The sequence below is a fragment of the Nomascus leucogenys genome, chromosome 11 (genome assembly GCF_006542625.1).
Source record: "Nomascus leucogenys isolate Asia chromosome 11, Asia_NLE_v1, whole genome shotgun sequence".
In the NCBI taxonomy this organism is placed as follows: domain Eukaryota; kingdom Metazoa; phylum Chordata; class Mammalia; order Primates; family Hylobatidae; genus Nomascus; species Nomascus leucogenys.
Window position 1 is genome coordinate 17,459,006 of NC_044391.1, and position 16,943 is coordinate 17,475,948.

The 16,943-nt window shown below is 40.7% G+C and overlaps 1 protein-coding gene across 4 annotated transcripts in view; it reads right to left on the minus strand.

The window, feature by feature from the left end:
* Window positions 1–15,975, minus strand: part of KIAA1324L (KIAA1324 like) — a 229,313-nt gene extending 213,338 nt beyond the window's left edge. For 2 of the 4 annotated variants that reach the window (XM_030822020.1, XM_012510231.2), the window contains exon 1: window positions 15,602–15,971. In XM_030822020.1, the coding sequence (XP_030677880.1) occupies window positions 15,602–15,790 (189 nt within the window). In that variant the 5' untranslated portion in view covers window positions 15,791–15,971. Of the gene's footprint in view, window positions 1–15,601 lie in introns of all 4 variants that reach the window. The other 2 variants (XM_030822022.1, XM_030822021.1) reach the window with 2 other exon arrangements.
* Between the last annotated feature and the right edge of the window lie 968 nt (window positions 15,976–16,943).

Sequence of the window (16,943 nt, forward strand, 5' to 3'; positions counted from 1 at the left end):
CCTCGCAAGACCTTCTGTCTCTGACAACTTCTGCCACCACCGCCCACGTGCCCTTCAAGTTGGCCCTTGAAATTATAATATGATTTAATTCCTCTTTGATGTTATACATGTTATTTTCTTTGACTGAGATGTGGTGGTCTCTGTGCATCCTGTAAAGCACTACTATAAATCCTTCCAAACTCAGCTGAAACATCACTTGCTCTGACACCAGAGTTCCTTTAGTCTGATTTAGTTCCCTCTTCTCTGTGCTTCTATACAGCCCTGTGAATGACTCCATCACAGCACTTAACCCATCTGTACTATCATCATAGACTATCCTATAATTTTTTCCTATGAAAACGATACATGCTAGATGAGCTAATAAACATATGAATGACAACTGAAAAAGTGACAGAGACTATTCAATGAATAGTCATGAAATATCTAAAACACACTCTTAGAACCAAGAATACCAATGTAAGCACAAGAATTCTTGGTCACTTTGTAGCTGCTTCCACATTTTTCTCAAACACCTGAAAGCCTTCATATATTGTATATATGTAATAATTTAATACGGTATTATGTACCAAACATTCTTTTTGGAAATTAAAATGTATTACAGTTTGACATGTTAAGGGAAGTAATTCCATATACCTTTTTATGGATTAAATAATTGCTTTCTCTGGATATTATATGTCTCAAAACACACAGATAAGAAAAAGTCTAGGGAAATATATATTATCCTTATTATACTAAGAGCTTGAATACATAACAATGAAAACACCTAAATAGGAAATTTCACAAAAAGTGAAATAAAAAAAGCTAAGTGACACGAAAAATATTGATCTTCATGAGTGATTAAAGAAATGCACATGTTAGGTCACAAAATAAGTCTTAATACATTCAAAAGACTGAAACAATGTCAAGCAGCTTCTCTGACCACAGTGGAATAAAACTAGAAATTAATAACAAGAGGAATTATGGAAACTATACAAATACATGAAAATTAAACAATATGCTCCTGAATGACCAGTGGGTCAATGAAGAAATTGAGAAGAAAATTGAAAAATTCCTTGAAACAAATGGTAATGGAAGCACAACATACCAAAACTTATGGGATACAACAAAAGCAGTATTAAGAGGGAAGTTTATAGCTATAAGTGTCTACATCAAAAAAGAAAAAAAACTCCAAATAAACAATCTAATGATGTATCTTAATGAACCAGAAAAGCAAGAGCAAACCAAACCCAAAATTAATAGAAAATAATAAAAATCACAGAAGAAATAAATGAAATGAAGAAAATACAAAAGATCAATGAAACAAAAAGTTGGTTTTTTGAAAAGTTAAACAAAATTGACAAAACTTTAGCTAGACTAAGAAAAAAAGAAGATACAAATAAATAAAATCAGAAATGAAAAAGAAGACATTATAACTGATACTGCAGAAATGCAAAGGATCATTAGAGGCTACTATGAGTAACTATATGCCAACAAACTGGAAAACCTAAAAGAAGTGGACAAATTCCTAGAGTCATACAACCTACCGAGACTAAACCAGGAAGAAGTCCAAAACCTGAACAGACCAATACCAATGAGATCAAAGCCATAATAAAAAGTCTCCCAGTAAAGAAAAGCCTGGGACCAAATGGCTTCACTGCTGAATCCTACCAAACATTTCAGGAAGAACTAATCTCAATCCTACTCAAGCTATTCTGAAAATACAAGAGGAGAGAATACTTCCAAACTCATTCTACAAGGCTAATATTACCCTGATACCAAAACCAGACAAAGACACATAATAAAAAACTGCAGGCCAGTATCTCTGATGAATATTAATGTAAAAATCCTCAACAAAACACTAGCAAACTGAATTCAACAAGACATTAGAAGGATCATTCATCATGACCAAGTGAGATTTATCCCTGGGATGCAAGGATAATTCAACATATGCAAATAAATCAATGTGATACATTGGATCAACAGAATGAAGGATAAAAGCTACAAGATCATTTCAATTGATGCTGAAAAAGCATTTAATAAAATTCAACATCCCTTTATGATAAAAAAAATTTAAAAACTGGGTATAGAAGGAACATACCTCAACATAATAAAAGCCATATAAAACAGGCCCACAGCTAGTATCATACCAAATGGGGAAAAACTGAAAGCCATTCCTCTAAGATCTTGAACACAGCAAGGATGCCCACTGTCACCACTGTTATTCACCATAGTACTAGAAATCCTAGGTAGAGCAATCAGATAAGAGAAAGAAAAAAAGGGCATCCAAATTGGAATAGAAGAAGTCAAGTTATCCTTGTTTGCAGATGACATAATCTTATATTGGAAAAACCTAAAGACTCCACCAAAAAACTATTAGGACTGATAAAAAAATTCAGCAAAGTTGCAGGATACAGAAATCAACATACAAAAATCAGTGGCATTTCTATATGTCAACAGCAAACACTCCAAAAAAGAAATCAAAAAAGTAATCTTATTTACATTAGCCATGAATAAAATACCTAGGAATCAACTTAACCAAAGAAGTGAAAAATCTCTGTAATGAGAACTATAGAACACTGATGAAAGAAATTCAAGAGGCCACCAAAAAATGGGAAAATATTCCATGTTTACAAATTGGAAGAATATTGTTTAAATGTCCATACTGCCCAAAGCAACCTACAGATTCAATGCAATCCCTATAAAAGTACCTATGAAATTCTTCAAAGAAATAGAAAAACAATACTAAAATTTATATGAAACCACAAAAGACCCAGAATAGCCAAAGATATCTGATACAGTTTGGCTCTGTGTCCCCACTCCAATCTCATTTCAAATTATAATCCCCATGTGTCAACGGAGGGACCTGTATTCCCCACATGTCAAGGGAGGGAGGTGAGTGGATCTTCAGAGCAGTTTCCCCCATCCCATTCTCGTGTAGTGAGTGACTTCTCATGAGATCTGATGGTGTTATAAGTGTTTGGAAGTTCCTCCTTCACTCTTCTCTCTCCTGCTGCCTTGTGAAGGTGCTTGCTTCCCCTTCACCTTCTGCCATGATTGTAAGTTTCCTGAGGCCTCCCCAGCCATGTGGAACTGTGAGTCAATTAACCTCTTTCCTTTATAAATTACCCAGTCTTGGGCAGTTCTTTATGTCAATGTGAAAAAGAACTGATATACTATCCTAAGCAGAAAGAACAAAACTGAAGGAATCAAATTACCTGACTTCAAATTATACCACAAAGCTATAGTAACCAAAATAGCATGGTACTGTCATAAAAACAGACACACAGACCAATCGGAACAGAATAGAGAATTCAGAAACAAATCCACACACCTACAGTGAACTCATTTTTGACAAAGGCACAAAGAATATACACTGGGGAAAGGACAGTCTCTTCAATAAATGATGCTGCAAAAACTAGATATCCATATGCACAAGAATAAAACTGGACCTTGATCTCCCACTGTATACAAAAATCAAATCAAAATGGATTAAATACTTAAATCTAAGACTTCAAACTATGAAACTACTAAAGGACAACATTGGGGAAAATCTCCAGGATATTGGTCTGGGCAAAAATTTCTTGAGCAATACCACAGAAGCACAGACGACCAAAGCAAAAATAGACAAATGGGATTACATCTAGTTAAAAAGCTTCTGCATAGCAAAGGAAACAATCAACAAAGTGAAGAGATAGCCCACAGAATGGGAGAAAATATTTGCATCTGACAAGGGATTACTAACCAGAATATATAAGGAGCTCAAACAACTCTGTAGGAAAAAAATCTAATAATCTAGTCAAAAATGGGCAAAGGATTTGAATAGATATTTCTCAAAAGAAGACATGCATGTGGCAAACAGGCATATGAAAAGGTGCTCAATATCACCAGTCATTAGAGAAATGCAAATAAAAACTACAACATCATCTCACCCCAGTTAAAATGACTATCCAAAAGACAGGCAATAACAAGTGCTGGCGAGAATGTAGAGAAAAGGGAATCCTTCTACACTGTTGGTGGGAATGTAAATTAGTGAAACAACTGTGGAGAAAAGTATGAGGTTTCCTCACAAAACTAAAAATAGAGCTACCACATAAACCAGCAATCCCACTGCTGGTTATGGACCCAAAAGAAAGGAAATCATTATATCAAAGAGATATCTGCATTCTGAGGTTTGTTGCACAACTGTTCACAATAGCTAAGATTTGGAAACAACCTAAGTGTCCATCGACAAATGAGTAGATAAAGAAAATGTGGTATGGCTGACCGCGGTGGCTCATGCCTGTAATCCCAGAACTTTGGGAGGCCAAGGTGGGCGGATCACAAGGTCAAGAGATCAAGACCATCCTGGCCAACATGGTGAAACCCCATCTCTCCTAAAAATACAAAAATTAGCTGGGCGTGGTGGTGAGCACCTGTTGTCCCAGCTACTCGGCAAGCTGAGGCAGGAGAAACGCTTGAACCTGGGAGGCGGAGGTTGCAGTGAGCCAAGATCGCACCACTGCACTCCAGCCTGGCAACAGAGCGAGACTTCATCTGGAAAAAGAAAAAAAAGAATAGAAAACGTGGTATGTATACCCAATGGATTACTATTCAGACATAAAAAAAGAATGAGATTTTGTCATTTGCAACAACATGGATAGAACTGGAGGTAATTATGTTAAGTGAAATAAACTAGGCACAGAAAGACACACATCGCATGTTCTCATTTGTTGATCTAAAAATCAAAACAAGTGAACTCACAGACAGAGAGATTAGAAGAATAGTTACCAGAGTCTGGGAAAGGTAGTGGGGGGGTTGGAGAGGGAGGTGTGGATAATCAGTACAAAAAAATAGAAAAAATAAATAAGTCCTATTATTTGATACAACAACAGTGTGACTATAGTAAATAGTAAGTTAATTGTACATTTTTAAATAACTGAAGGAGTGTAACTTAATTGTAACACAAAGGATAAATGCTTGAGGGGACAGATAATTCATTCTCCATGATGTGATTATTTCACATTGCATGCCTGTATCAAAACAATCTCGTGTACCATATATACATCTACTATGTACCCACAAAAATTAAAAATTAAAAAATGTTTAAATGTCAATTGACCCAATGAAATAGCATTTTTTACCATCAAATTAGTAATGATCATAACAGTTTTTAGTGCTGTCCAGGGTATACAGTTTATGTCCTTCAATCTAACTTTTCTGCGACAAGTAATCATCTCAATTAATTAAAAATCCAGACAGTGTTTTGCATTGTTTTTGATTATAACAAAAATTGATTATAACACTGTTTAGATTACACAACAGAAAATTAAAAACAGCCTATGTGCCCAAAATTAAATTTACACATTCATTCGACAAGCATTTATTGAACATCTACTAGGTGCCAGGCACTCTTCAACGTGCTAGGGATATAGTAGTGTCTTTTTAAAAAGAAAACTATTATCCATATGAAGCTTACAATTTATTGAGGGAATGTAAAGTCATACAAACCAAATAAATAATTAAAATATATATTATTATGGATGCTAAAAGGGCTATAGAGAAAAACAAAAGCATGAAATGTAGATTGAGAGGAAGGGATTGCAATTTTTTTTTTTTTTTTTTTTGAGACCGAGTCTCACTCTGTCGCCCAGGCTGGAGTGCAGTGGCACGATCTCGGCTCACTGCAAGCTCCGCCTCCTGGGCTCATGCCATTCTCCTGCCTCAGCCTCCCAAGCAGCTGGGACCACAGGTGCCCACCACCACACCCAGCTAATTTTTTGTATTTTTTGTAGAGACGGGGTTTTACCGTGTTAGCCAGGATGGTCTCGATCTCCTGACCTCGTGATCCGCTGGCCTCGGCCTCCCAAAATGCTAGGATTACAGGCGTGACCCACCGTGCCTGCCCAGGATTGCAATTTTAAATAGGTAGCCAGGGAAAGCCTTACTGACAAAATGACAATTGAGTAGAAACCTGAAGTGCATGAGGGAAAAAGCCAAGTAAATACCTGAATGAAAAGAGTTCCAGGCAGAAAAGACCCAGTACAGAGGCCTTGAGAAAGGAGCACGCATAACACATTCTAGAAAGAACAAGGAGACTGGGGCTGGCTGAAGGAAAATGAAAATGGGGAGTTCTGTGGTTTGAATGTGTCCCTGAAGGTTGATATGTTAGAAACTTTATCCCAAATGTGGTGATATTGGGAGGTGGGGCCTAATGGGAGGTGTTGGTTCATGAGGGCTCCATCCTCATATATGGTTGATGGCATTACTGCAGGAATAGGTTCCTTATAAAATAGAGTTCAGGCCCCCTCTTGCACTTGTTCTCTTTCTCTCTCTTTCTTGCCCTTGGCCTTTTGCCGTGGTATGACATAGCAAGGAGGCCCTCACCTGGATCTTGGACTTCCATACCTCCTGAACCTGGAGGCAAATAAATTACTGTTCATCATAAATTACCCAATCTATGGTATTCTGTTATAGAAGCACAAAATAAACTAAAAGAGGGAGAGTAATAAGAGGTGCCATTAGAGGCGTCATGGAGGTCAGATTAGGTTGGACCTTTGATATAGTTTGGATATTTGTCACCACCCAAATCTCATGTTGAATTTTAATCCCCAATGCTGAAGGTGGGGCCTGGTGGGAGGTGTCTGGATCATGGGGGCAGATTGCTTATGGCTTGGTGCTATCTTTGCAATAATGAGTTCTCAGGAGATCGAGATCTGGTCATCTAAAAATATGTGGTACCTGCCCCTCCACTCACTCTTGCTCCTGCTTTTACCATGTGATGTCCCTGCTCCCCCTTTGCCTTCCACCATGACTGTAAGCTTCTTGAGGCCTCCCTAGAGGCCCAGCATCTGCCCGCACTGTGCTTCCTGTAAAGCCTCCAGAACCATGAGTCAATTAAACATCTTTTCTTTATAAAGTACCCAATCTCAGGTATTTTTTTTACAGCAATGCGAGAACGGCCTAATACAGTCTTGTATTAATGAAGTCTTAGAAGGGTGTTGAACAAAAGAATAACAGTTTTAAACTTATATTTTAATGTTATCTCTGAGCTGCACTGTGACATCAAGATGGAAAGTTACAGTGATAGTCCAGGCAAGATACAATGGTGGTATGGCCCAGAAATTAGAGGAGAAGTGAGAAGTTCTGATTCAGCTACTGGGAAGAGGATTTGCTGATAGGACGGGTGTAGGATGTAGGAGAAAAGACATCAGTGAAGATTGCAGAGTTCTAGATATGAGCAACTAGAAGAAAGGAGTTGCCATTCAATGAAATGGAGAAAACTATACAAGGAGTAGGTTTGGGGAAAATGTCAGGAGTTCAGTTTGGTACATGTCAGATTTAAGGTACTTATACAAGTGGTGACACCAAGGCTATGCTTGATAGGATTCCAGGGGATGGTCCACAAAGGAAGTGTTAATTTGGGAGCTATCCACATGTAGGTGATATTTAAAGCCAAGAGACTCCTGACATCACTAGGAGTGTAAGGATGACAGAAAAGACAGGAGGGCCAAGAATAAATCGCTGGAACATGGCAATGTCAAGATGTCAGGAGAAACTGGCAAAAACTGAGAGGGATTACAATGGATTAAGAGAAACCCAGGAGAGTTTGGGGTGCTTGAAGCCAAGTAAATTTCAGTGATGACAGAACAATCAACTGGGTACAATGTTTCACAACGCATAACTTTTATAGTTAGAAAAAGTACTCCTATAAAATATTTTTGTAAGTAAACAAATTTACCTATCCATATCCCAGGTCTTTCACACTTCAAGGCACCTCCTGAGAAACACTATTCTTCACTACACGAGAATAATAACTGATATTGGTGACTGCATTAGAATTTACAAAGTGCTTTCAAATGCATTAGCTTGATCTCACAGCAATTCTAACATAGATAAGACAGGTTTTACTCTGTCCATTTTCAGACAAGAAAAGATTTAAAGGGGTTAATTTGTTGAAGGTCACATAAACCAGTGGCAGGGCTCACATTTGCATTAGATTCTTAAATACCTTCAATACTGCTTGTACTATAACAAGACACTACTTTGCAGCTGGACCAAAATGTAAACATCATTCCCCCATAAGTAGCAAACACTGGAAAACATTTACCAAGAAGGCTGACCATACTCTCTTAATATTACCATGTTTTTCTATTTTAATGTCAATCTCAGAAAGAGGTGCTTATTAATTTCCATATTTGTGTCTTCTATCAAGCTATGATCTCCTGGAGAATGATGACAATATTCTCTGCATCCTGTTTTATCACCAGCGTCTTGCATAATTCCTGACATATAAAAGATAATTAAGAAATACTTGCTGGTGTACTTCATGGTAATGAGAGAATCTCATGGTCCATTTGATGTGATTATTTAAGGAGTTTCTAAGACACCCTGCAGAAGCAGGAAGTAAGCTAGGGTGACAGTTTAGGGAATTTTAGCAATGAAATGGGTCCCTGGATTTCAGGCAACTAAACTGTATTCCTGTATAGGTCCGTTTTCACACTGCTGATAAAGACATACCCAAGTCTGGGCAATTTACAAAAGAAAGGGGTTTAATGGACCTATAGTTTCAGCTGGCTAGGGAGGCCTCACAATCATTGTGGAAGGTGAAAGGCACATCTCATGGCAGCAGACAAGAGAAGAGAGATTGTGCAGGGAAACTCCCCCTTATGAAACCATTGGATCTCAAGAAACTTATTCACTATCATGAGAACAGCATGTGGAATACCTGTCCCCATGATTCAATTAACTCCCACCAGGTCCCTCCCACAACACATGGGAATTCAAGAGGAGATGTGGGTGGGAACACAGGCAAACCATATCAATTCCTTTCTTTACACTGAGTGCAATGGTTCTTGCTGGGCTTCAATCCCAGGGTTTCCGTTTTAGTAGGTTGTGTGCAGGAACCAAGCACTTACATTTCTAACAAGTTTCTAACTAATGTTGACACTGCTGGTCCTAGGATCTCACTTTGTGGACTACTAACCTAGAGAAAAGAGCTTATAAAAGCAACATTTTGAATAAGGGTAATAAATGTACTTTCAACTCGAGTTGTAAACTGAGTTGAGAATTAACTTCAGTATATTCTGATCACAGGGTTTGTGTTGTGTTTTGTTTTGTTTTGTTTTGTTTTTTTGTTTTGTTTGAGACAGGGTCTTGCTCTGTCAACCACACTGGAGTGCAGTGGCACAATCACAGCTCCCTGCAGCCTCAACCTCCCAGGCTCAATCAATTCTCCCACCTCAGCATCCCAAGTAGCTGGGACTACAGGCCCATGCCACCACGCCCAGCTAATTTTTTTATTTTTTTGTAGAGATAGGGTCTTGCTATGTTGCCCAGGATGGTCTTAAACTGTTTGGCTTAAGCGATTTACCTACCTCAGCCTTCCAAAGTGTTGGGATTACAGGTGTGGGCCACCTCGCCCAAACTGACCACTAGGGTTTATTTCAGGGTCTTAAATCTGGTACAACCAAGAGGAGATGTTGATTAGAATTAAATGTACCATAAAGATCAATTCCTGTTTACAACTGAAAAAGCAGAAACTATTCACTTACTATATTTTTAAGTCAGTGATCAGTGCTCCCAAAGAAAAGGACATATGTCTTACTCATTTTTAAAACCTCCAAAATTCCTTAAACAAAAAGACAGTACTGTTTGCTAAAAAGATGATACAATTCTTGCCCTCAAGGAACGTATCATGTACTAGGGGAAGAGATAACATTTGTGTATTCAAAGCCTCTGGTAAAACAAATGGTGCCTTTGTGTGATTTAGAAAATAGTGACCCCCTCTGGGCATATGAATTAGAAAAAGGTATCCCTTTTTCCAGGTACATGCAGACCTGTGCCAGGACATATAGCTAAGCATGCTGAGAAATGGATGGATTCTTGCTCTTACCCCTTTAGCTGGGTGCCCTTGGAGAGAGCACAACTCATTCATCTATATGGGGTGGGGGGCTGTGCGTGCAAAACACTTGTGGGACAGCATATATGTGTCAGAGAGTAAACAATAGGCTGTGACTAGAATTCAGAGAAGAGAAAAGATCCTTTGTTTTTACTAGTCCAGGAAAGGATAGGATACAGGGATGGATCTAGGTCAGGAGGCTTCCTCTGTGAGAGATGTTCTCTCACCATCACCCACAACGTGCATCCAGCTAACTCCTACTCATCCTTTGGATCTTACCTTAAACATCTTTTCCTGGTAATCCACCTGCTCCCAGCCCCTAACTAGGATGGCTATTCATTCTCACTGCACACAGAAATTTTCCATCATAGTACTTATGGCAAATGTACTTGCATGATGTGTGGTTTTGTTTTAAACCTACTCCCCTGAGATTACAAAGCTCCACGGAGTAGTGGCCTGTGTTCTGTTCATCCATTCATTGTCAATACCTGTTATATAAGTACATGATAAATATACGTATATATACATATTGAATATTGAAATACTACATAGAACACAGATGATGAAAGCCAAAAAGAAAATAGAATAATCTGTGGTTTCTTCAAGAGAAAAGAAAAGCAACCAAAATGTGGCTGGTGTTTTCTGACAATAAAGAATTATTATAAGATGCAAGACTCTGCTGAAGAAGACACTATGATAGGAAAACGTGCCACTCTATACTATGCTCTGCTATTTCCATCCCTTGTGCTAAACTGTGACACTTCACAGATCTGTCAACTCTTGGTTTTACATTGTAAATATTGATGGTGTGAATACTTGCTCGCATTTGCCTAAAACATGAGAAATGATTCTAAGCATAAGAACTGGAAATGGAAAATTCACCTCCACAGGCATTAACAGGAAAGATTAGTTACATTAACTGCTTGAAAACAGAGGCTGAATCCTAACTCCTTCAATAACAGTGTGACTCTAGAACCTCTGACAGCTTCACTCATAGCCCATGACCTTCAGGGACTTCCTACAGAAAGGATGTTTCTCAACTGTGCCCATCAAGTTCTGAAACAAAAAACATGACCATTACAGGTCTTGTGGTTTATATGGATTTTGAAGACCCAGTAGCTTACCAAATCTAGGAAGGCTCTATAACACAATTCTACTCCATCACCACCATCTTACCTCCCAGTTAACACTCAACCCATCTCCACCATCCCATAGGAACCACTCTGGCGCTGAGCACCAGCGACCTAATTACAAAATTCAATCTTCTCTCTTCAGTCGTCATCTTATTTGGATTTCACTGGGCAACTGACACACAATGAGCCCTATCTTCTTGAAAGGCTTTTCTTTTTCCCACAACTCCATGCTCACATTTCTTCTTTACCAGCCATTGCTACGTGTCTCCTTTGTGAACTACTCGGTTTCTGTCCCATTTCATGTAGGTAAAACCCAAGTCCTATCTTCAGCCCTTTGTTCTCACTCCCTGCATGATCTCAACCAATCCAGTAATTTCAATAATGTCTTTCATTCAAGTTATTCCCAGGTCACCACACCAGCCCACACCATGCCTCTGAGGAACAGGGCCTAATGATACCTGACTGCCTACTCAACAACTCTACATAAAGTCACTCGTTCCAGAAAGAAGAAGCTCCTTATCCAATCTTCTTCACATTTCTTCTCAGGCAGGTTAAGAGGCACCATCCTCTAATCAAGTTAGAACATTTCATTCTCTCACCTTCTGCATCCACTCACTGCCAATTCTATCTAAAGCATACTACTCCTCTTTTTGAAGTCCTACTACTGCATACGATTGCCTACCAAATGAAGAACAGCTTCTTAGTGTGATATAAGGTCCCTTATGATAGGCTCCTGCCTGCCTTTCAGATTCATCTCTCATTAAGCTTCTCATTGCATGCTGTACTTCAGTTAGAACCAATTACAACACAATGCTGTTTCATGTTTCTGCCCTTTTTCAATCTGTGCTATTCACCTGAAATGTCTTTCCCCCAAACTAGCCTACACTCACATCTGACCCTTGTCTGCTTGGCAAATTCTTACTTATCAATTAAGTCTCATTCACTTCCTCCATAGGGCCTTTTCTGATCCCCCCCAGTAGATATGATGGCCCACTGCCTCTTTCATGGCTTCAAGTCACTTAATTGCAATGTTTGTTTACATATCTGTCTCATCCTTATCCAATTAAATTATATTCTTTAAATTACTAATTTCATATCTGACATTTTGCCTAGCACATGGTATAAACTGAATGTGGAACAAAAACTGTTAGCAAAACTCATCATTCAGTAGTCAGGGAGAACAGCAGAATTGCATTATGCAAGATTTTACAGCAGTGAACTAAGAATCAGCTATTTTGTGATTTAATTTACCAAATGTAAATAATACAGACATAATCCAATTAGTTCTGTTCTTTTTACTCTCATGCACTCTTCTATCTTCTGATACCTTACTGCAACTCTGAATTATCTGTTGACCTTTACATTTTTTTGCTCTGGCAGCCCCATTAAGCCCTATTATTCACTGAGGCAAAAATGTCATGCCAAATCTTGGATGGGCCTATCCTAGGAACCTCTGGAATCTCACTGTAGACTCTTCCCAAAATATCAGGATCTAGCTCTACTAATCTAGCAATAATGAACCCTCACATTTATATTTCTCCTTTATCTTATATTAATCTCATTTCATCCTCATAATACAAATAATTGGTCATGTTTTATTAATAACATTTTACAAGTGAAACACAGGCCAAGAAACCCAAAGAAGATTTACCTTTTATAAGTTCACCCCATACAAAAACCTAAGGAATTCTATACTTTCTGATGTCCAGGCCTCATTTTTTTCCGTTAAATACCATTTTCCAAAGTCACATCCTATTCTTGTGCTTCATCTGCCGGCACATTGACTTTCCTTTTATTTCTGTCTCCCAAATGATCGCTTCCTGTTTGTGCGTGTGCTTCCACACTGCTGATCTGATCACCAGCTGAACATTCCAACACAATAATTTTTCTCCCCCTTTCGACTCCATAATCCAAAGACTTTGACAAAGGAACGTGTATTTTATGAGTTTCACCCCAGAGTCCCATCCTCTGCAAAAATCTAAATGTAACTTTTACCCATAGCCTAGTTTTTGAAGGGCCTTTTTTCTGAACTCAGGCAATTATAACTGGGTGACTCCCAGGCCAGTTCTCTGCTTTTCTCTTCCTTTAGTTGCTTTCCTCTAAAACCAGGCAGGAAAATCAGAGTTTATGTAACGTTGTTAAACATGACTACTTCTATAAAAATATTAATAAATGAGGGTGACACAAACTACTGGGGGAAAATGAGGTTCAAAATGGCCTATAGCTTTTTCTATACTCAACATTCTGTCATATTGAGAGTTGCTTTTAGCTTTCAGCCTGAAAACCCCTCACTTTAACTGCCCTCACTCTGTTCCCCACTGCATAGTCTGTCCTTTGTGGCATTTGCCTCCTTTAATGTTAATAAAAAGTGGAAAATGATAAACGAGCAGGAGTGAACACAGAGTAGTTAATTTAACTGTGTCTTTATTCACAGGCATTTAGCCCACAATCCCATAACTGTATTCAGAGGAAAGGGCTGAGCTCAAGAGGATACCCTTTCCCCACCTCCAGCACAAACATTCCCTTACCTTCAAAGCCTAAAAATAACTTGCCCTCCCCACTTTCCTCTTAAAAACAATGTCAGAGAAAAACAATGACCAATTCTGTAAATTAGCTCCGCTGGTTAGACCAGATATAAAACAGATTCAACCCCTGGGAGGTCACTAGGCCTCTTCTACTTCCAAGAACCTCTAACTCCCATTAGGTCCTCTTACTTGTCAGTCATCAGGAAGAACATAAATGGATCTGTGCATTACCATTTATAAAAACATACAGCCAAAGGCAGGCTCAATAGCGTCCTCCTATATATTTTATTCTCATTTTTCAGAAGGAAAATGTAAATTTAAGATCTCAAAGGATGAGTCACATGCAATTTCTAAAGCCAATGCAATAGGGACCTGTGATTAAGTGAAGCCAGCCTTCCTGAACCTTCTGTCATCTCTCTGCCCCTCCTTTCAATCTTTGTTTTAGGTTGCAGACTCTTCTTTCTAGGTATACATGTGTAGGACATGTGTTCATCTAAAAGATTAGTCTAGTTGTGGAGACCAAAGACATCACTTCTATTGACCCTGACCTTCGCCTACTTCAAGCAGATTTTCATTATTAAGAATCGATGTTATCAGAGGCTTAAGACCTTTCAGTTTAGAAAAATACATTCTGCATATTAGAAGTTGGGGGCTGGAGGATAAAGTTTATCTTGTCACAACTGTTTAATCTGAGATGTCCAAGAAGCGGCTTTCTGTGGAAACCTGGAATACTGGATTATTCCCAGGTGATACGTAAAGTTGTAGAATATAGCTTAAGCTCATTATACTAAAAAAGCCCTAAAATTAAACACAGCTGTTTGTTGAGCTCTTGCCCTGATTTCCCCAATTACAACATTGCTGTGTGTTCGCACACAAGCCTTTGATCCGATTCTCTTTCATTTCAGTCTGTCCTGGGACCTGTACAGTAGGAGAGAAAGACGAAAATCCATAGATGATGGATGATGTCTAGAACACAGATACTCTGTAATTCAAGTCTCGGTAAAATTCAGAAGTTAGAGCAACATACACAAAGAAGAGGGTCTGGCCTTTCTTCCCAGAGGGCCTATTGGCTAACCTATTTTTGCTACATTACTTAAAATGACCCATCGCCCTGATTCCTAACAATCTTCCTAAAAACAGTATCTATTCCATATATCCTCCCAACACAATCAAAGTAGGTCAGAAATGTTGCTTCCTTCCCCTCATTGATTTTCATTAAAAGGATGCACTTTCTGGAACACTAAATGGAAAGATAAACACCCAATGCAAGTACCAATGACACCCCCTGTAAATTTTTGGCACACTGTCTCGTTCTTCTAAAAGCCAGATAAAAATGTCATCACCCATAGTTTATCCTTTTTGGCTGTAAATCAACAATAATCACAAGCTATAAAATACACCGCGGCAACACTTCAGCCAGGTGATAAAGCACCTCCCAAAAGGAGCATATTCACTCTGTCTTTTCTAATTTTCTCCATCATCAACCTTCCTCTTCTCTACCAAGTACATACTCTTTTTTTTTTTCCCCAAATTCAACTCCATATTTTATCAGAGGGATGCTAAGTGACACCACACATTGGCTTAGCAAACCCACAGGGCCTTAATCAGGAAGCTGAGGGCAGGGGAGTGGGACGAAGGCGTTTGCAGAGACAGGGGAGTGGAGACAGGGGGAGGAGGAGCGGGAAATCCTCTGGTGTCTGTGTCTGGCTCTCTGGAAAAGCTGTGATGAGATGGTTCTTTAAATCCCACTGGTGGGGCTTCCCCAGTCTCCTCCCCTTCCTGAAATCTTTCCCTCGACCCTAGGTCCTCAAACCTGGCTCTCCAAAAAGGACGCCGCAAAGTCCTGCAGAGCCCCCAAAACACACGAGTGCGGACAGAAAAGCATCCCCCGAGAGAGAGCGAAGCCACACACCCTCTCCGGGCCAGCCACCGGGGCCGGCAACTTCACCCCTCGAAGCGAACGAAAGCCCCTGTTCTCCAAGCAAAGGAAAAGGGGATGGCAAACAAATAAACCGGCACAGCTCTCAGCCTTCATCTTTCGCGCCCTCCCCCCGCAAACTCCAGGTAAAGGACCAGGTGCTGCTCACCTCCTGGCAAGGAGGAAGCGGGTGGCTGGAGGTAGAGGGCAGGTCCCCAGCCCAGGCCGCCTGGCAGCCGGCGAGCGCCCAACAGCAAATCCAGGCGGGGCTCCAGGGCGGCGAGCGCCCGCGCCGGGGAGCCTCCGCCGGCCGCCCCCGGCCCCTACCCCGTACTGGCCCCCGGGCGCGGAAGAACATCTTCGTCCCACCGCGGTCGGCGGGCCGGCGGCAAGGCAGCCTTCCCGGGGTGCGGCGGCAGCGCAGGCTCCCGGGCCGCGACTGCTGTGCGCTCGGCTCGCCGCTCCCTCACCCGCTGCCCGTCCGCCCGCTGACAGCTCCGCTGCGCTCGCGGCCCGGGCAACCAGCGCCGGTGCTCCCGTCACGCCGGAGGGAGGGACCGCGGGGCGCGGGCGCGGCGCGGAGGCGGGACGCGGGGCGGGGACGCGGGAGCTGGGGAGCAGGTGGCGCGGGCGGGGGTTGCGGCCCAGCCAGGCGGGTCCCGAGGGGCTGCGCGGCGCTCGCCTCGCGCTAGAGGGCGAGAGAGGCTGGGGACCCCGTGGAGTCGCCTATCTCAGGTCCCCGTGGCCCACTGGGAGGGGCGCTTCAGGGATGAAGCCAGAGTAAATACAGGACATCAGGACATTGTTTTCTGGCGGCGGATGTTTAAAAAGCTCCCCACTTTCCTCATTGCACACAAACACGCAGATGCCCCCTCGGAACATCCCTTGTAAGGATCCATGCTGGCTAGCGTCAGATCGAATTTCTAGGTGATTAGAGTGTGCATGAAATGGCGGGGAAGAAAGAGGACTGAGGTGTAGACGTGGTGTGTGACTCAGTTATCTCACCTTTTTAATGAAAATAATACCCACCACGTAGGATTATTATGAGGATTAAGTAAGTTGATGTACATAAAGCACTTGGAAGAGTGCCTGGCACACAGTAGGTGACATGTGTTGGTAGTAGTAGTAGCCGTAATTATTGCTGCTATTGGTGTTATTTCGTGGAGATGTGTAACACTGGGCATTAAGCCCTGTGTTTTCTGGAGGAAACAGTTTCTCCATCTGTACAATGACTGGGGTGCTCTTCGTTTTTTCTTTCATTCAAAAACATACTGAACTAGGTGATGGGCACCAACTGGTGAAAAAGATGGACATAAGGCCTTCTTCAGTGGCAGAGATCTCAAGATCCCTTCTTGGTCTCAGATTCTGTAAATGGGTGAGTTATCGTGTTTTTCAAAAGAAGCATCCACATTTCTGATTATTGAATATCTGGACAAATCCACGTGGCCCACTCATTATAAGTTGGCCTGTGGCATATTTGTTTGTGGCATTATCTCTAATGTCCTTTTAAC